The 18,229-nt window shown below is 36.6% G+C and overlaps 1 protein-coding gene across 1 annotated transcript in view; it reads left to right on the top strand.

Moving 5' to 3' along the window:
- LOC150092841 (PHD finger protein 21A-like) overlaps positions 1 to 18,229 on the top strand; it is a 151,459-nt gene that overhangs the window by 41,308 nt on the left and 91,922 nt on the right. Inside the window, exon 5 of the mRNA XM_090414330.1 lies at positions 16,058 to 16,264. Within this exon, the coding sequence (XP_090270456.1) occupies positions 16,058 to 16,264 (207 nt within the window). The remainder of the gene's footprint in view (positions 1 to 16,057; positions 16,265 to 18,229) is intronic.

Raw genomic sequence — 18,229 nt, 5'->3', positions numbered from 1 at the left:
CATTGCCCAGTGTGAGACTACTTCCCAGCAGATTGGAAGCAGTGAAGTGGATTGGAAAATTTCCATGTTTGGTCTCTCTCTCTGTATTGAGCAAGACTCCCAGATCATTCATTCCTTATCCAACTTCGTGTACTAAATATGCTATAGGTCTACGAACCATTCATAGCCAGGATTTTCCTATAATTGAATGATGACAATCACTCCCTCTAAAACAAAATTGTGTATAGTGCATATTTCAGAAAATTCGTTTATTGTAATAAGAATGTTGTCACAAAGGATTACTATCATGAAAAGCTCCTTTTTATCTGCAATTGTTTCTTCTTTATATTTAGCCTAAACATAGGCCTGCTTGCTTCCATGATGTAGGAAGGCATGTACCAGACAAGTATAAAGAATTTTAAGATGGTAAATGATAGGTGTTAATTCTGAAACACAGTTGTAAAGGGATACTATCAGGAATGTGAAAGCTCATTGGTATCCAGTGTACTTCAAAATTTTTGTGATCTCTTTCTTCTTGGGTTCCAATGAGCCATAATACAATTGCGAGCTAATTGCTTTGGTAGTCTGTTGGAGGTGAAGAATATCAGGAGGTGAGCTTTATCTTTTGGTGATGTTATGGTAAGTTGAACCACCTGGTACCTGTTAAGTGAGCAGATTGTGCTACTTTAGTTAAATACAAAAGTAGCACAAAATTTAAATTTTTACTTAATTTAAATAATTCATCATCAATGAGAGGAGTGAAATTGCTTATGGTGGGATAAAATTTCAGCGAAATTTGGCTCTATAGTCGTTAATTTCAATCTCGGATGCGGTTTGACATTTATAATGCAGTTCCTCTTCTTCATCTTAATATCTACAATTCAGCTTCACACAGATATGAACTTGGAAATGGAAAATTTAACCTTAGAGATTTATCTGTTAATTCAGGAAATTCATTCTGTATTTGTAGCTAAAATGATAACATATTCTTGTCGTGTTTATTTTTTAAGAAACCATCAGAAGCTAGTTCTAAAAGTTGTTCTTCTTTTATTGGCAACAGACCCTTTGGCATAGATTTGTTGATATTGAAAGGGTATCTTATTCACTCAATATTAATATTCAATTCAGGGAAATATTTTTCTAGATTCATTTGTAAATGCTGCATGATGGTAATTTTCTCATCATCATCGATTTGTTCGTTTGAACTTGTGAGCAATACGTGAAGAGATGGAAATGCATCAAATTCTCCATTAGCAACCCACTTTTGCCATAACTTCATCTTTGCCAATGTGGCATTCACTTTATACTTGGACAGGAAATATAGAAATTTCCTTGCCTTGTAAAGACAAATTAATTATTATTATTATTATTATTTCGGGCTACTCCAGGGAGTCCTTAGACTCATCAAGGTAGGTCCTAAACATCATGTCCACACAACTATTCGACATTCTCACAGTATCTATCATACCTTGCTTTGAACTCGCTCACTGTCATAGCACCCACAGCTTATTCCACTCATTTACCACTCTAAAAGTAAAGAACCCAGCTCTAACACCCCTGCTAACCACACTCTTGCCCAGCTTCCATAGGTGTCCCCTAGTTCTCCCACCACCAGTCCTGATCTCAAAAATATCCTCTGAATTAATCCTATAAAATCCCTTTAGCAATTTGAATGTCTCAATCATATCTCCCCTTTTCTGCCTATCAACTAGTTTCTGCAACCCACAAATCTTCAACCTGTTCTCATATGGTTCATTCCATAGACCTGCTATCATCGTCACTCGCCTCTGGATCCTCTCCACCTCCTCCCCATCAAGAAGGAACCGAGGTGACCAAATCTGGGCACAGTAGTCGAGATGAGGTCTTATCAGGGCTCGGTACAGAGGTACAATAACTTGCTTGTCTCTGCTCGTCAAGGTATTTTTCAACAACCAAGTGAGTTGATGAGCTGATTTAGCTACTTTTGCAATGTGCCCCCTAAACTTCATCTCCCTATCCACCAACACTCCCAAGTCCCTGGCCTCATCAATCTCTTGGGGTACAGTTCCACCAATGTGGTATACTGCTGCTAATCTTTTCACCCCAGAATGCATAACCTTGCATTTTGTCACATTAAATTGACATCCATTCTCCTTAGCCCAGAACTCCAATCTATCCAAGTCATCCTGCAAGATCTTCTGCATTTACTATCGCCCTACCCAACTTTGCATCATCAGCGAACAAATGAACTGTTCCACTTAGATCCTTCCCTATATCGTTAATGAACAGATTAAACAGCAGTGGTCCAAGAACAGAACCCTGTGGCACACCACTAGTCACAGGCCGTCTTTTGGACTCTACTCCTGAATAAACTACTCTTTGATATCTCTCCATCAACCACCCACCTATCCATCTCACCAACCCTATATCCATTCCCATATGTTGTAGTTTACGGATTAGAATTCCATGTGGTATCCTGTCAAACGCTTTTGCCAGGTCCAGCAGTATCACTGTAAACCCATTTCCCCTTATCCAGTTCTGTCGTCACCTCGTTATAAAACTTGAGCATTAAATTAAGATTATTTAATACAGTAAATATATCAGCCAGATATGCTGATTGACTGAGCCATTTCCAATTATGTAAATGTTTTTTTTATAATTCAAAATTTTCATCAAGAAAAACCTGTAGTTCATTCCGAAGTTCAAATAAATGAGTAAGGACTTTTCCTCAAGAAAGCCAATGAATATCGGTATGGAAAGGAAGTTGTGCATGACTACTTCCCATTTCTTCATAAAGTTGAGAGAAAAGTCTGGCATTTAGAGGATGGCCTATAATATAATTTATGATTTTTACATCCAGAACTTTCCTTAGGTCTGTAGACATCATGTATAAAACCAAAACCTCCCTGTGTATGCAGTAGTGTGTCGACTTTTCATTTGGTGCAAGAGCTCGAATCCTTGAAATAAGCCCTTTTTTAGATCCGACCATGGATTTTGCTCCATCCATGCTTATTCCAACACAGCTTTTCCAATCAAGCTTGTTTTGATGCATAAATGTATTTATATTGTTGAATATTTCTTCTCTTGTATGTTCTGGCAAGGGTTGGCAAAATAAAAGGTCGTCATGAAGTTTTTGATGTTTTACGTACCTAACAAACAGGAGAAGATTTGCAAATTTTCAATGTCTGTGGGTTCATTGACCTGCAATGCATAATAGCGACTCTTACATATTCTTACATATATCGGATAACAATGTTTGTTTTATATTTTCAGTGATTTACTGCTGCAGGCTTGACTTGTTTCTGCTGCACCACTTTTTGCTATTAATTTCACACGATAAGCCTTCTTATTTTCACCTACTGACACGATCAACATCATTTTTTGAGATTCTTTTAAATTTTTTAGTTTATTTTGAAAAATTCTGCAGGTGTGTCCTTGTATTCATTATGTTTTCATTCAAAATGGTGATTTAAATTATATGGTTTCAAGCTTTCATTTTTTAAAGTTTCACCATAAATGACACATAATGGAATAGGATCCTCTTCATTTACCTTCCATGAAAATCCACATTTCAAGTAACTCATATTGTACTTAAGAAGTTTTTTCATCTTCTTCCCAGTTGGTTCTTTAGAGATGTCATACAACACACCCTTATCAATTTCATTAGATCCAGATATGATATCAACGTTTTCTTGTTGCTGACAGCTATTTGTATCTGCTATATTGCTCTCTTTTTTTTTTTTTTTTTGTGATTTTATAAATCCAGTTTTTAATCAATGATTCATACTTAAGAATTTGAAAGCTAAAAAAAATTTTAATCTTTATTATAGGTATTATAACTTATTAAAGCAATTATATCACTGTAAAAGTAGTACAAACCTGATAATCATTATTTTAACCAACAAATTTGTAATATGATCAAATAATGAAGCACATTGATTAATATCTGCTTAACTGTCTTAATTACATCTACTAATGATTCATATAATATTTTATCAGTCGCCATTGTAAGCTCTTCACGTTGTTGCATGCTCGCAGTGTATGTTCATATACGAAGATTCACGAGTGATTGCCTGCGAATTTGCAAACTATTCAAATGAAGCAGTTATCACAATTTGAGTAGGAGAATTCATACATAATATATAATTTATCGGTAAATATATGTTTAAAATAATTCTTTTTTTCTTAATAATTCCATGCGTTAATGATGCCTAGCTGAAAATTGGCACGTAATTCCTGAAGACTTTTCATGTATCTCTGGGGATACATGAAAAGTCTTCAGTCATCACCACTATAGTGTGAGGAACAAATAGCCATGGTGCCCACCTTAATAAGATCTAGGACCTCCTTTTGCTGTGACTGTTGTGGGCTGGATGTCCCTTGACCTCACTCGATGCTCCAGTTCATCTCACAGTCTAACCAATATAGACTCTTTGGAGGTTAGTCAAGTGTAGGGACATTCATGCCCACAAACCACGCAGTTACAGCAGCAGCAGCCCTATGATACAGCATGTTGTCTTGCCGAGTAGAAACACCGCAAAGTAGGAAGCATCGCATTGTCCAGAATGTTCAGATACCTCTTTGAGCTCAGTGTTCATGGCACCACAAACAGAGGTCCAAGGCCAAACCAGAAAAAATAGGACCATATCACACGGCCACCTACAAATGTCATAGTTGGTGTTACACACTCTGGTAAGAGACGTTCACTGGGCATATGCCATACTCGCTCATCTGCTTGGTAGAGGGTGTAGCGTAATTCGTTGCTCCATAACATAACTTTCCAAGCTTGCATGAACCACTCTACATGCTCTTTGTTCCACAGAAGGCAATGCTACATGTTAATTTGGGTAATGTGGGGCTTGTTTTGTGTTCTAGTCCACCCCAGAATTACGCATTCAATGAGTAGCGGTTATTATCCTTCGTAGCACCCTATGGTCATGTTTGGTGAGTGTGGCGTCATCCACTATGGGTAGCACTTGCAGGTGATTCCTTCATTTCCATCTCAGTATGGTATCACTGATTGTTGATCTAGGATGGCCCAATTTGTCAACAATTTTCCAAACAGATAGGCCTGCAACATGGCATCCTATCACAATGCCTCTTTCAAACTTTATCAGTTTCCTTTTTTGCAGCCATTTCACTTGGACACAGTTGCACTGACTTGAGCATCACATTCCTCCAATTTATACTGGCTACAAACACCTGACTCGTTACATGGCTCGATGCACCTTGCCCATAGGGGTATCCATTGACTTCTTCCAAGCAGTGTATATGGGTAGCACCAAAGCAGAGATGATTACCATTTTGGTTAAACTGCTATTTTTACATCCAGATATGCAGGGCTCAACAAAACTTGCATATGCCAAGTAGATTTTGTCAGCTGTAGCAGACTGGACAAAATAAAATTTTTTTATTTAAAGTAAAGAGCCAATAGGCTTCGTTTCGGCGATGTAAAACATTATTTAAATTAAGGGGATATTAAATCCCACATTGTTTTAAAACTATGGAAAATACAAAGAATAGCAATCGGAACTTTCTCCACCTTTGCAACGAGTTGCCCAAGTTTGTACTGCGTACTTGAACTATGTGCTTTAGCTTAGCTAGTAGTCGCCGATACGTGGTATAGTTACTATATTCGGCATGAAACTCTTTGATTCCGATCTTTGAGTTTCTTATTCAGTTTTAAAACAATGTGGGATTTAATATCCCCTTAATTTAAATAAATATTTTTTATTTAATAAAAAATAATTTTCTAATCAAAATCCTTTTAATTTTAAGAAAAGTTAAATGTAGCACCATTAATCTGTATATAGAACTCGTAATGACTTTTGGCCTCTCCTATTTTATTAATGATATGTCTTAGTGGGATATATCATTAATAAAATCGGTGTCTCGGCTGAATACATTTTTTGCACAGCAAGTAGTTGTACTTAATTTATTTAGATCTACATATAGTATACAGAGAAAAAGATAACTTGATTATTACTCACTTGTTAGCTTTTCATAATATTAATTTTGGAGATAATATGGCATAATATGTTCAAGTGTTAACAGGAAGAAATATTTGTGTTTTCTGTTCCACTCCTCATGTTATTCTCTACAGCCATGGTATAATATTAGTTAAGGTATTTCAAAATGTACGTGTGTGCAATAATATGCCCTATTGTCTATTTTAAAGCTGATATTATGTGAGGTGGATATATTATTATTGTTGCATAGGTACCTCCACAGAGTATGAAACTCATTGCAGGAGACCCAATCTATCCACTCAGTTGTATCTCTCCTTGAAATCATTAATAGACAGAGCACTCAAAACATACTCAGGCAACTCAGATTATATGTAATATAATAAATTTAGTTTAATCCTTTATCCAAGTGTGTGCAAACAAAGTTTGCACCTGAAAGTATCTTCAGGATTTGCTCCACCTTTGCAAAGAGTTGCCCAGTGTTGTACCACTTTACCCTAGTCCTGAAGATACTTTCAGGTGCAAACTTTGTTTGCACACACTTGGATAAAGGATTAAACTAAATTTATTATACTCTGACCAAGTGAAAAATAAACTTTCAACATCTTTCTCTAAATCCAAAGTAATTTAATAAAAAGGTGGCACATCATTTGGCAGCTCCTATAGGAGGAGATGACCTTGCTAATGCTTCTGCCTTGGTATCTCCAGTTAGGGCCTGGCTCCCACCGAAGAGACCTCAATAAAGGTCGAAACTAGTCTGGGTAGTGGCCCTTCCCTTAATGCATAACATTATACAGATCTGCAAGGAGATGTGTTTTGCATTATGGGAGATACTGAGATAGTGTTGGTAGCTTGCTCCACCTTTGCAAGGAGTTGCCCGCTGTTGTACCACTTTACCCCAGTCCTGAAGATACTTTCAGGCGCAAACTTTGTTTGCACACACTTGGATAAAGGATTAAACTAAATTTATTATAGTCTGACCAAGTGAAAAATAAACTTTCAACATCAGATTATATGCTTGGACCACTCGCCAGGTGTAAAAGCTAGTCTTCACACTTTTGTTAAAATACACCTACTCGATTTCCATGGATAACCCTCCCAGTCAAGTGCTGAAATATTTCCTCTCCATCAGTCCTATAAAAAATCAATCCTGAAATGTTTCTATGATATTTACTCATTTCTGCCTATCAACCAACTTTTGTAACTCGCACACCCTCAGTCTGTCGTTATAGGGAGCATTCCACAGACCACTCATCATCTTGGTCACTTACCTCTAGATCCTCTCCACTACTTCCTTATACCCTTGATACCCAGGTGATCAGAGCTGAGTGCAGTAATCCAGACATGGCTATATGAAGGAATTATACTAAAGAAAAATGATGACCAAGTAATCCTATGAGCTACCATGGCCATCTTAGAATGTAAGTATGCTGATTGAACTTCACCTCTCTATTTGCCAACATCAATTTCATGGAGCATGGTTCCATCGATGTATTGTGTAGCTCATAACTTTTAATCCCAAAATGCAAAACTTTACGCTTTTCCACATTACTCCTCCTCATCATCATCAAATTACTGCCATGTACCCTCAAAGGGTATACAGGATATGATAGTACTACATGAAAAATTTACATCATTACTAACTTCCTATCTACAATTTTCCTTCAAATCAGTCTGTTACCTGTTAAGACTCCAACATTATCAGATCTTATATTTCTATCTTCTAAGGCACTTTTTACTGTATCAATCCACCTATATCTTGGTCTTCCTCTGGGTATTTTTCCTGCCAACCTGGCAGAGAAGACTTGTTTTGCTAATCTTTCCTCTCCCATTCTGCTTAAGTGACCATATCAACTGAGATTGGCTCTGCTAATGCATTCCTGGATGCTGACAATGCCAAGTTCTTTCCTAATATCCTAATTTTTAATATGATATTGCCTTTGATGCCATCTGTTCACATCCCTAATTTTTCTCAGGACTCTCATATCTGCAGTTTCTAGTCTTTGGTCAAGTATTTTATTTCTAACCCATCTCTCAGATCCATAAGTTAAAATTGGTTTGAAAACTGTTTTGTATACAGCTAATTTAGTGTTTTCACTAATTTCTTTCTTATTCCATATAAATTTATTCAGTTGACTTCCTACCATACCAGCTTTGTTTATTCTGTTGTCTATTTCATATTTAATTTATCATCTTCACTAAAATTCTTGCCTAAGTAGTTGAAATGTTTTACTTGTTCTATAGGTTCTCCATTCATAATCCAATTGATATTTTCAATGCTTCTGCCTATTTTCGTTGGCGTTGTCTTGCTATTGCTGGCCTTCATACCATATCTATTACAACAGTTATTCAATTTAGTCTGGGAATCTTGCAGACTTGTAGTGGATTTATTTAAAAGTATATCATCATCTGCTTAAAGCAAAGAGTTGACATTGACATCTCCAATTTTGATATCAGGTTTAATACCACTTTCCTTTATAATGTGATCCATATACACTAGTGACCAAAATTGTGGAAACCTTTTGGAAAAAGTGTATTTTTGAGGTTTGATGGCTCGTAACACCACTTTTTTTGATGTAATAGCATAAAATTATATATCAATGGAAAGATAATATTTAATCAAGAATGTAATGCAATAACTTTTATGAAAGATTTTTTTATTAGAACAGCAGTTATAAAGAAGAAAAGTGAAACACAGAAAAAAATGAGATATACAAAAATTTCTACCCCCAGGCCTATTAGCAGTAACCAGCTATATATTTTCTCCTACTGGCCTTTATATCGCATCAAATGAACAGTTGTCTACATGTTTGTCTTTCAGATCTTGTACTCATTTTGACTGACCCCCCCCTCCCCCATCCTGTCTTCCAAGTCTCACCAATGCTTATAACTTTTGGTGAGGTTGCATCAACTAATGCTAAAAACACCTTCTAATCCTGATACTTCTATTATTAGTATACATAAGCTGTAGCATCCTCTTAGGTCCTCAGCAACCTTTACATCCAGTTCATTTCAAACAAATTGTGGAGATTATAACTGTGTTAGAAGTAATTACTTTAATTTCCCAATGTTTCGACCTTCATATTAAAGTCATCATCTGGAGTGCACGTGCGTGCGCACACACACACACACACACACACACACACACACACACACACACACACACACACACACACACACACACACACACACACACACACACACACACACACAGAGAGAAGCTATATATGCCAAAGAGATAATGATTTGATCAATCATTATTCTACTGGCCTGAACTCTAGTGGAACGAAAAACCTACATCAAAGCTATATATTATTTATAACATTATCAGAGAACAAATTCATATAGATACTGTCTAACCACAGATCCGAGACCCTCAGCTGGCAATGTGCCAAGAAGAGCCCAATTCATGTTGAAGGGGAGAAAGGAATAAGGCGATGTACGAATTTATTACCAACACATGAAATCACGTGCATTAACATTAAATTTTTCAACTGTTATACAAGCAAAATAGTTACCACTTTAAAAACATCAATGTTCATAAAAGAAAATTAATTACACGTCGGAAAATTAATTTTCCGACGTGTAATTAATAAACAACTCATTCCACAAGATGGATTGATTACCCTGTCATTAGAATGGATTCTTCTTCTTCTGACATGTGTTGAAGGGTCTTGCATCTGTAGGCATACAGGAGTTTTATTACAGCAACAGTGGTGTCCTAATTTAACATGAGAGTTGTTATATTAGAGTTAAGATCCTGGATTACTTACAGTCGTATTTATAATTAACTCTTGGACGAAAAAGTTATGTGGGTGGAATATGTGCCTTCCATATTTTTGGGATTTTTAGATCATCATTATTGTTAAGATTAGGGTGGTTGATAAGAATTTCACAGGCCTTCTTAAGTTTATGTTCATACCATGTTTTGGTGTGATGTAAACAACAGGTGCCTTTCCAGTAATTTCTATGTAGAGTATTCAAGGCATGATCAGAAAGGCCAGATTTACCATAGTTATTAAATTTTCCATTTTTGTACCTTTTTCCACATGGGAATTGTGCATCGTGTTTCACCTATATAGGGCAAATTACAGGTGCAATGAATACTATATGCCCCAGGGTGGGCCAGCAGAGGAAGTGGTGGATCCTTAGATGATTTGAATAAGTTCTTTAATTTTGCAGGAGGTTTAAAGGTGGCATTAAGATTGTATTTCTGTAGTATTCTGTTTATTTTATCTGATATCCCTTTAATATATGGAATGGCTACAGTTTTATTGTAATCTAGTTTATTTTTGTTTAAGTGAGGTCTTCCGAAGAATTTTGTTGATAGTGTTTTGGCTATAGCCATTTTTCATGAAGGTATTGCTGATAACTTTTCATTCATCTTTAAATGCTTGTTCACCGGAGCAGATCTTCAAATCCCCGTTTTTTTAGTGTTAATGACACCTAAAATTTGTGTTGGGTGATTATAGGAGTTTATTATTATTATTATTATTTCGGGCGACTCCAGGGATTCCTTAGACTCATCTTTATTTAGGGAGGCCCTAAACATCATGTCCACACAACTATACGACATTCTCACAGTATCTATCGTACCTTGCCTTGAACTCGCTCACCGTCATAGCACCCACAACAGACTCTGGCAGCTTATTCCACTCATTTACCACTCTAAAAGTAAAGAATTCAGCTCTAACACCCCTGCTAACCACACTCTTGCCCAGCTTCCATAAGTGTCCCCTAGTTTTCCCACCACCAGTCCTGATCTCAAAAATATCCTCTGAATTAATCCTATAGAATCCCTTTAGCAATTTGAATGTCTCAATCATATCTCCCCTTTTCCGCCTATCAACTAGTTTCTGCAACCCACAAATCTTCAACCTGTTCTCATATGGTTCATTCCATAGACCTGCTATCATCTTAGTCACTCGCCTCTGGATCCTCTCCACCTCCTCCCCATCAGGAAGGAACCGAGGTGACCAAATCTGGGCACAGTAGTCGAGATGAGGTCTTATCAAGGCTTGGTACAGAGGTACAATAACTTGCTTGTCTCTGCTTGTCAAGATATTTTTCAACAACCAAGTGAGTTGATGAGCAGATTTAGCTACTTTTGCAATGTGCCCCCTAAACTTCATCTCCCTATCCACCAACACTCCCAAGTCCCTGGCCTCATCAATCTCTTTGGGTACAGTTCCACCAATGTGGTATACTGCTGCTAATCTTTTCACCCCAAAATGCACAACCTTACATTTTGTCACATTAAATTGACATCCATTCTCCTTAGCCCAGAACTCCAATCTATCCAAGTCATCCTGCAAGATCTTCTGCATTTACTATCGCCCTACCCAACTTTGCATCATCAGCGAACAAATGAACTGTTCCACTTAGATCCTTCCCTATATCGTTAATGAACAGATTAAACAGCAGTGGTCCAAGAACAGAACCCTGTGGCACACCGCTAGTCACAGGCCGTCTTTTGGACTCTACTCCTGAATAAACTACTCTTTGATATCTCTCCATCAACCATCTACCTATCCATCTCACCAACCCTATATCCATTCCCATATGTTGTAGTTTACGGATTAGAATTCCATGTGGTATCCTGTCAAACGCCTTTGCCAGGTCCAGCAGTATCACTGTAAACCCATTTCCCCTTATCCAGTTCAGCCGTCACCTTGTTATAAAACTTGAGCAAGTTACTGAGGCATGATCTACCCTTCACAAAGCCATGTTGTCCCCTGTACAGTATCTCATTTTCATCAATCCATTCCAGTATTTTTCCCTTGACTACTTTCTCCAAGACCTTGACAACGACTCCTGATATGCTGATCGGTTGGTAATTTGCAACTGTAGTCTTGGATCCTCCTTTATGCAGTGAAACTATTTTCCCCTCTTTCCACACCTTCGGGACTAAACCAGACCCGAGACTCAGATTAAACAACATGGTCAAGGGCACTGATAATTCTTTAGCCGCTTCACGCAAGACCCGTGCTGGTATACCATCCAATCCTACAGATGTATTCACATTAAGGTTCTGTAATAGACTATTCACCTCCACTTCATTCATCACAATTCCCGAATAAACTAATGGTTCCTTCATTTTTTCAATGTCACCACCTGGATGATATACTTTTGCAAAGTGCGCGCTCAGCAACTCCACTATATCGACTGATTCAGTGACCTTCTTACCATTGTCATTTCTTAAAATCATTTTGCCGTGTACAGTTTTTTCTTGCTTGCAGCATATTGAAAGAACTGTTTGGGATTCTCTTTAGCTTGCATAGCTAGTTTCCTTTCATAATCCGCTTTTGCTTTTTTTTTACCACACTCGTTACCCTTCTGGCCTGCACTTTATACCATTCGTGTGCCTGCAGGTCACCCCTTTCTTTAAATTCCCTCCACAGTTGTTTCTTTTTTTTGCAGCTCAAGCTTAATGGTGTTATTCATCCATTTAACCCCTACTTGTTTTACTATTCGTACCCTAGGTATACAATCAGCCATAACCTCCTGTAAATGCTCCTTGACCACTTCCCATGCTCTATCGATGTCCATCCCTTACAGTTATACATGTCATGGCACTGATCCAAGCAATCTCCTAAGCTTGTCATACTTGCCAGCAAGGTAATTCCACATATACCTTGTCTTAATCGAAAATTCCACACCTTTAGCCATCTCCCAGGTCAAGACCTTATGATCACTCTCACCAACAGGTGGCAACATGGTCATATTCATTACAGTCAAATTCTCAAATGCTATTACCAGGTTCGGCACTCTCACACCCTTAGTATTTTCAATTACATGCTGTCTCAGATAGTTATCCCTTAATAAATTGAATAAAATCCATTTCCTTCCTCACATGTGTCCTCTCCTCCTTCCAATCAATGTTACCATAGTTGAAATCCCCCATAATAATTACCCTCCTTCTGCTCATTTCATCAATTTGTTTATGCATACTATCTCCACTATCTATTCCATCACCTGGTCTATAGCAGTACCCAACTGTATATTTTATTCTGCCAGTCTCAATCTCACACTAAATAGCATCAAATGAGCTCCTTTCACTATCCTGCGATACAGCTTCAATTCTCCTTGGCTGCAGTTCATCAGCTATCATCAATAACACCCCTCCCCCCATTTTATTCTCTCTGTCCCTCCTAAACACACTATAACCTACACATTCTATCCCACTAACTATATAATCTTCCGTCAGCCATGTTTCACTGATGTCAATAACCTGTGGCCAGGAAGAGCCAATCAAGGCCAAAAATTCTTCCTTCTTGTTCTTAATACTTCTGGCATTAGTATACATGAAATGCAGTGATCCCTTTGTCCCACCCCTATCTTGATGCGTTATTCTAAATGTTCCATTCTTTGTCCTTAGTGCTGGCTCGGGTACATTATATACATTCTTACACTCAATTGTCTCACTAATGTCCGCATATCCACTCCCCCCCTGGTAGTTCTAGTTTCCCTGGTTCTGCACATCCATTTTCACTTCATTCAGCAACACTTTTTCCAGTTTCCACACACCAAGTCCATTCAAATGCAGACCATCCATCTTGTATAAAGCCTTTCGCCCATCAAACTCATTCCACACGTCCATGAATTCCACACCACACAGTCTGCATAACCTGTGCATAATGTCATTTGCGATTATGGCCCTCCTAAACTCCTCGTTTATATGTATACTAGAGGGGCTCTGGCGCCTATGGTGCCCAACATCCCCCTCAGGCTGGTAAGACAAAAATTTGACATAAAAACGTTTTGAATTTCAATTTATATTTTTATATATAGAGAGTAGATATATTGGCCAGTATGTATAGGCTTCTGGTAAACAGAGAAGGAAAGACCGCCAGAAGGAAGATGTGTGACAAGTGTATCTAGAAAAGAAAATGTGTTCTGTCTTTCAATCTCGGTTGTGAATTGTATGCGTTTGTGTTGTCTGTTGAATTGGCTACGTTCATTTCTAACATTTTTTTTCAAGACTATAGTCTCAGTCCCTTAAGGACAGATCCGACAAAAGGAAGTTTTTACTTGTAACTAATTTGGCTGAGGAAAGTATCTAATATCTGGCAGCCATGGGACTAGATAGCGAAAACATCTTCAACATATCTAAGCCAGACTTTAGGTTTTAAAGTAAAGGAATCTAGAACACGTTGCTCAAAAGCTTCCATATAAAAGTTAGCAATTTGGTGGGGGAGGAGGATAATGGTGAGCCCATTGCTGTGACTTCTTTTTTGTTGGTAGAAAGTGTTTTGCCACACAAAATTGCCAGAACTTTGTACATGTGCAAAGAGCGCTGTGATATTGGTGAGAATTTGCCCTGTAAAAGAATAATTGTGTTGTTGATTGGGATATTTGAGAAAAGGGTAGAGACTTCAAAACTGACTAATTTTTTTTCTCAGTGTGATATTTTTAATTTTGTTTACCAAGTGTTTTCAATATAGGAGGAGAAATGACCTACCAACTCCTGAGTGATGCTAGTTTCTTAGCTAGATGATAATTTGGGCTCTCTATACCTTCACCCATCAGATGGTGGGGTACGTTATTCTTGTGAATCCAGGGTAAACCATACATTCTCGGGGAACGAGCATAGTGCGGAAGTAGTTTTTTAACTGTATCCTCAGGCCAAGAAGTGACTGGTTTAAGTAATTTTTCCCTTCTCTTTTTCTTATCCGATAACTACTTGAGTCCACCATTCTAATTTCTAAGCTATTTTTCCATCCATGCATACAACTTTACCACATGCTTTCCTTGCTGAATCAGTCAATCCAAATTTAATTTAAAATGCCAAGAAATTATATTCCTGTTTAATCCAAAGGTAAGCAAACAGTTTGCATGTGAAGTTTCATCACGACTTGGTTACTTGTATATAGAGGCTAATGACTTCACATTATTTGCCTTAGGAATGCCATAATGGAAAGCACATATCCTTCCCATAATGATTATGGGAAGGGCCACTGTCCAGACCGATTTCAATCTTTATTGAGGTCTAATCAGTGGGAGCCATACCTAGAAGATACTCATAGGTATCTTTCTACAATAAGATCCAGTGATTAATATTTGAATTACTGAATTTTAGCTTGATCACCTGTTGAAAGCTGCTTGATATTGATTGTTACTTACATATTTTTCATTTTCTTTGTGTTATTTTTGAAGATATCATTATAAACAATAGTAACTTTTTTTTTTTTTTTTCATGTTTTCTTAATCTCAGCTTATGCTCTTCCATTTGTTGGAGTGCATTGCTTAGTAATGATTAGTCCTTGCCCACAAGAGTAAAGCTAATTGTAATTAGCTTTACTCTTTCCTTCAAATTTTCCCAAATCTGTTTATTGGGTGCTCGTCTTCTATTCTGCTCTTTAGATATATACAAGAATCAGCTCTTCCTCTGATTTTCTTCTACTGAATCCTTTACTTTTATGATTCTACAAACTTTTAACAATGTATGGAATTAAAAGCACAAATCTCATTGCTCTATTTCCCATTTTGAAATTTGTTAACATTACTACTGAAATTGCCTGCCACAAGTTTATCTTTGTGTTTAGTGGTGAATATTAGAGTTGTCCTTTCCTTATCCTAATCAGTATTGCTTGAATCTAACACCTTGTTATGTAGCATTATTTAACTTGTTTTAGTATACTTTGTCTCAGCAATGCTTATATCAGTATACATACTTCTTCAATTTTTCTGTTTGTTCAACTTCTGTTGACACTTAATATTGTGGTACCTGTCTTCATTTCTGCTGGCAATCGAGTATGAGCATATCAAAATGGCACACTTTTCTTAAATTGATACTGTAGTTCAAATAACCAATATATTCATTAATTTTTAAAAAATGAATAAAAACTGATATGATTGAAATATTAAAGGCTACTATAATATTCAAAATTATTCTATAGAAGTGTGTGTGGCTCATTTGTGTTGCATAATAGTAACTCTTTTTCCTAAAAGTCAGCTTTGCGACAAAGTTGAACACCTCTGAGTATGAAATGTGTTGCTTATTGGGGGGGGGACTGTTTGTGATTAGAATATCGACTTAGATTTATTGGTATCTTTTGTATGATGAAATATTTTAAGTAAATTTTAATATATATTAACTATATGTTTCAATATGATTTCCTTTCTTTGCATAGAAACAAGTTGTCCAGCAGTTAAGAAAAGAATTAGAAAAGAAGAAACAACAAGGTGTATTTACTGCTAGTACAGGAGAGCCTCCTGGTATTATGTCGTATACTGCACCTTCAGTTCCTCATTCACATCAGCATCATTTACAGACTCCCGAGATGAGGGTCTCATATACCACTCAAAAGCCACATGCCAATCATCGATTGAATACTCCTGTGAGTTGAAATTTAAATCTTGATTACAGATACTTTCAGAGAGAGAGAGAGAGAGACAGCGACTTCAGTCTTAGTTCTTATAATGTGATGATCATGATGTGTGTGTGTAAAATCATCATTTTAGCATACGCTAGATTTTCATGGAGAGAGGAGCATAGCTTCTTTAATTTATATTGTTATCAGCTAGCAGTACAGTAAATGGCAAAAATATTACTGAAATTGACACTAATAAATCATTTTGGTGTATTGATAGTTTGTGAAAGCATATGCATTCTTCTTGAGGGATGGAGGCTATTCTGAATTCTCATATCTCCTCTTCATGTCATTGTTTATTTTGCACCAATGCTTGTTTGCCAAATAACTTTGTCAATACAAAGAATCTGAGGCATTGATGTACTGAAAATTATACTCGCCTATTAAGACATTACTTAATTTTATTATTAAATTTTTTATTATTTCATACAAGATCACAAATTTTCCTATTATTTTAAAATGTTTTTATATCTTTTAGATTGTGATGCACTATGCTCTACCACTCAGTTTAGATCATTATTTATTTTTGCGACATTTATGTTTAGAATTGTTTTCATCTTTAATGGCTTGGCAGAAAATTGAAACTATGTTACTGCTTAAACGTTGCTTACTTAATGAGGGTGCAAAATTAGTTGTTAGCCACTATGAAAAATAGTGTATAAAAAGTCTAGATTGCTTTGAAAGTAGCAGGATGGGGGTTCTTCTTCCTCCTGTGTCGGTAACCATTCTTACAGAGTATATTATTGAATGATTTTGATCAAAACTGAATCTGGTACTTTATTTTAAATGAAAGTTTTAACCAGCCAGACCACAGTGGAAGGACAGATTTATGTAAGTGGTCGGTGACCTCCACAGGTATGAGCCAGATCATTTGGAATTTAGTCATTTCTTAGGTTACATAAGGTTCCCTGAAAATTTTAATACATTTGGGCTTCAGATTTAGTACAGACTGCAGGATTCTATAAATTTATTTAGAGTATAACATCATCTGCATAAGTAGCTCACTTGAATATCTCCAGTTTCGATACAAGGTCTAATGCCACTCAACTTCATAATGTGGACACTGTTATTCATCACCTGTGATGAGTAACTGTGAAGATAATGTGTATCCTTGTTTCACACACCTGATTTTACATCAAACCATCTTCTGGTACTTCTTTCAATCTAACTGTAGACTTAAATTCAGACATACTGTGTATTGCTGGATATAATATCTTGTTTGATCCATACAATTGTAACGTTTTTGAACAGCCTTTCTCTTGGCACCTTGTCACATGCCTTTCCAGATCTGCAAAACTTAAATACAGATCCTTGTTTATTCTCATAATTTCTCAGTTATTTGTCTTAAAGTGAAAATCTGATTTTAACAACCTCTATTTGACCTGAACCTAGCTAGTTCCAAGTTTTCCTTCCACAGTTTTTCTTAACCTCTTTTCAGGTATTCTAACTATATTACCTGGAATAATTAATCAGGAAAATCCTCTGTAGTTTTCACATTATTTTTCTCTTTTTGTGGATTGGCTGTAGTCATCTGGAATTTGACCTTCTGACCATGTCTTTGTATTATACTGTGCAACTATTATATATGTTTTATACCTCCATATTTGAGAATTTCTGGTTGAATATTCTACTTACAGCTTCTTTTTCATATTTTAGATTTTCAGTGGATTTTTGTGCCTCAAGTATGTACTGTGCATTCCTCTCTTGAATATTTCTACTGTTCAGTGACAGTTTTTCTTCTTTTTTTTTTTATTGAACAGTCTTTCAAAGTAAATGAGTAATCTCCAAACAATCTAGGATATCTTTTTATCATTTTACTGTGTTTTTTTACTCCGTTTCTAAGGTTTTTCAATAGCCTTCCACCTTCCTGCTGTTTATATTCTACATTTTTACTGACATTTCTATGATGTTTGTTTAGCTACTTTTTCACAC

This window comes from Typopeltis vanoorti, chromosome 25 (genome assembly GCF_054136105.1).
Source record: "Typopeltis vanoorti isolate ZY-2024b chromosome 25, IOZ_Tvanoo_1.0, whole genome shotgun sequence".
NCBI classification, from domain to species: domain Eukaryota; kingdom Metazoa; phylum Arthropoda; class Arachnida; order Uropygi; family Thelyphonidae; genus Typopeltis; species Typopeltis vanoorti.
Note: the sequence above shows the minus strand (reverse complement) of the source record. Positions and strands in the feature narration are given on the sequence as shown.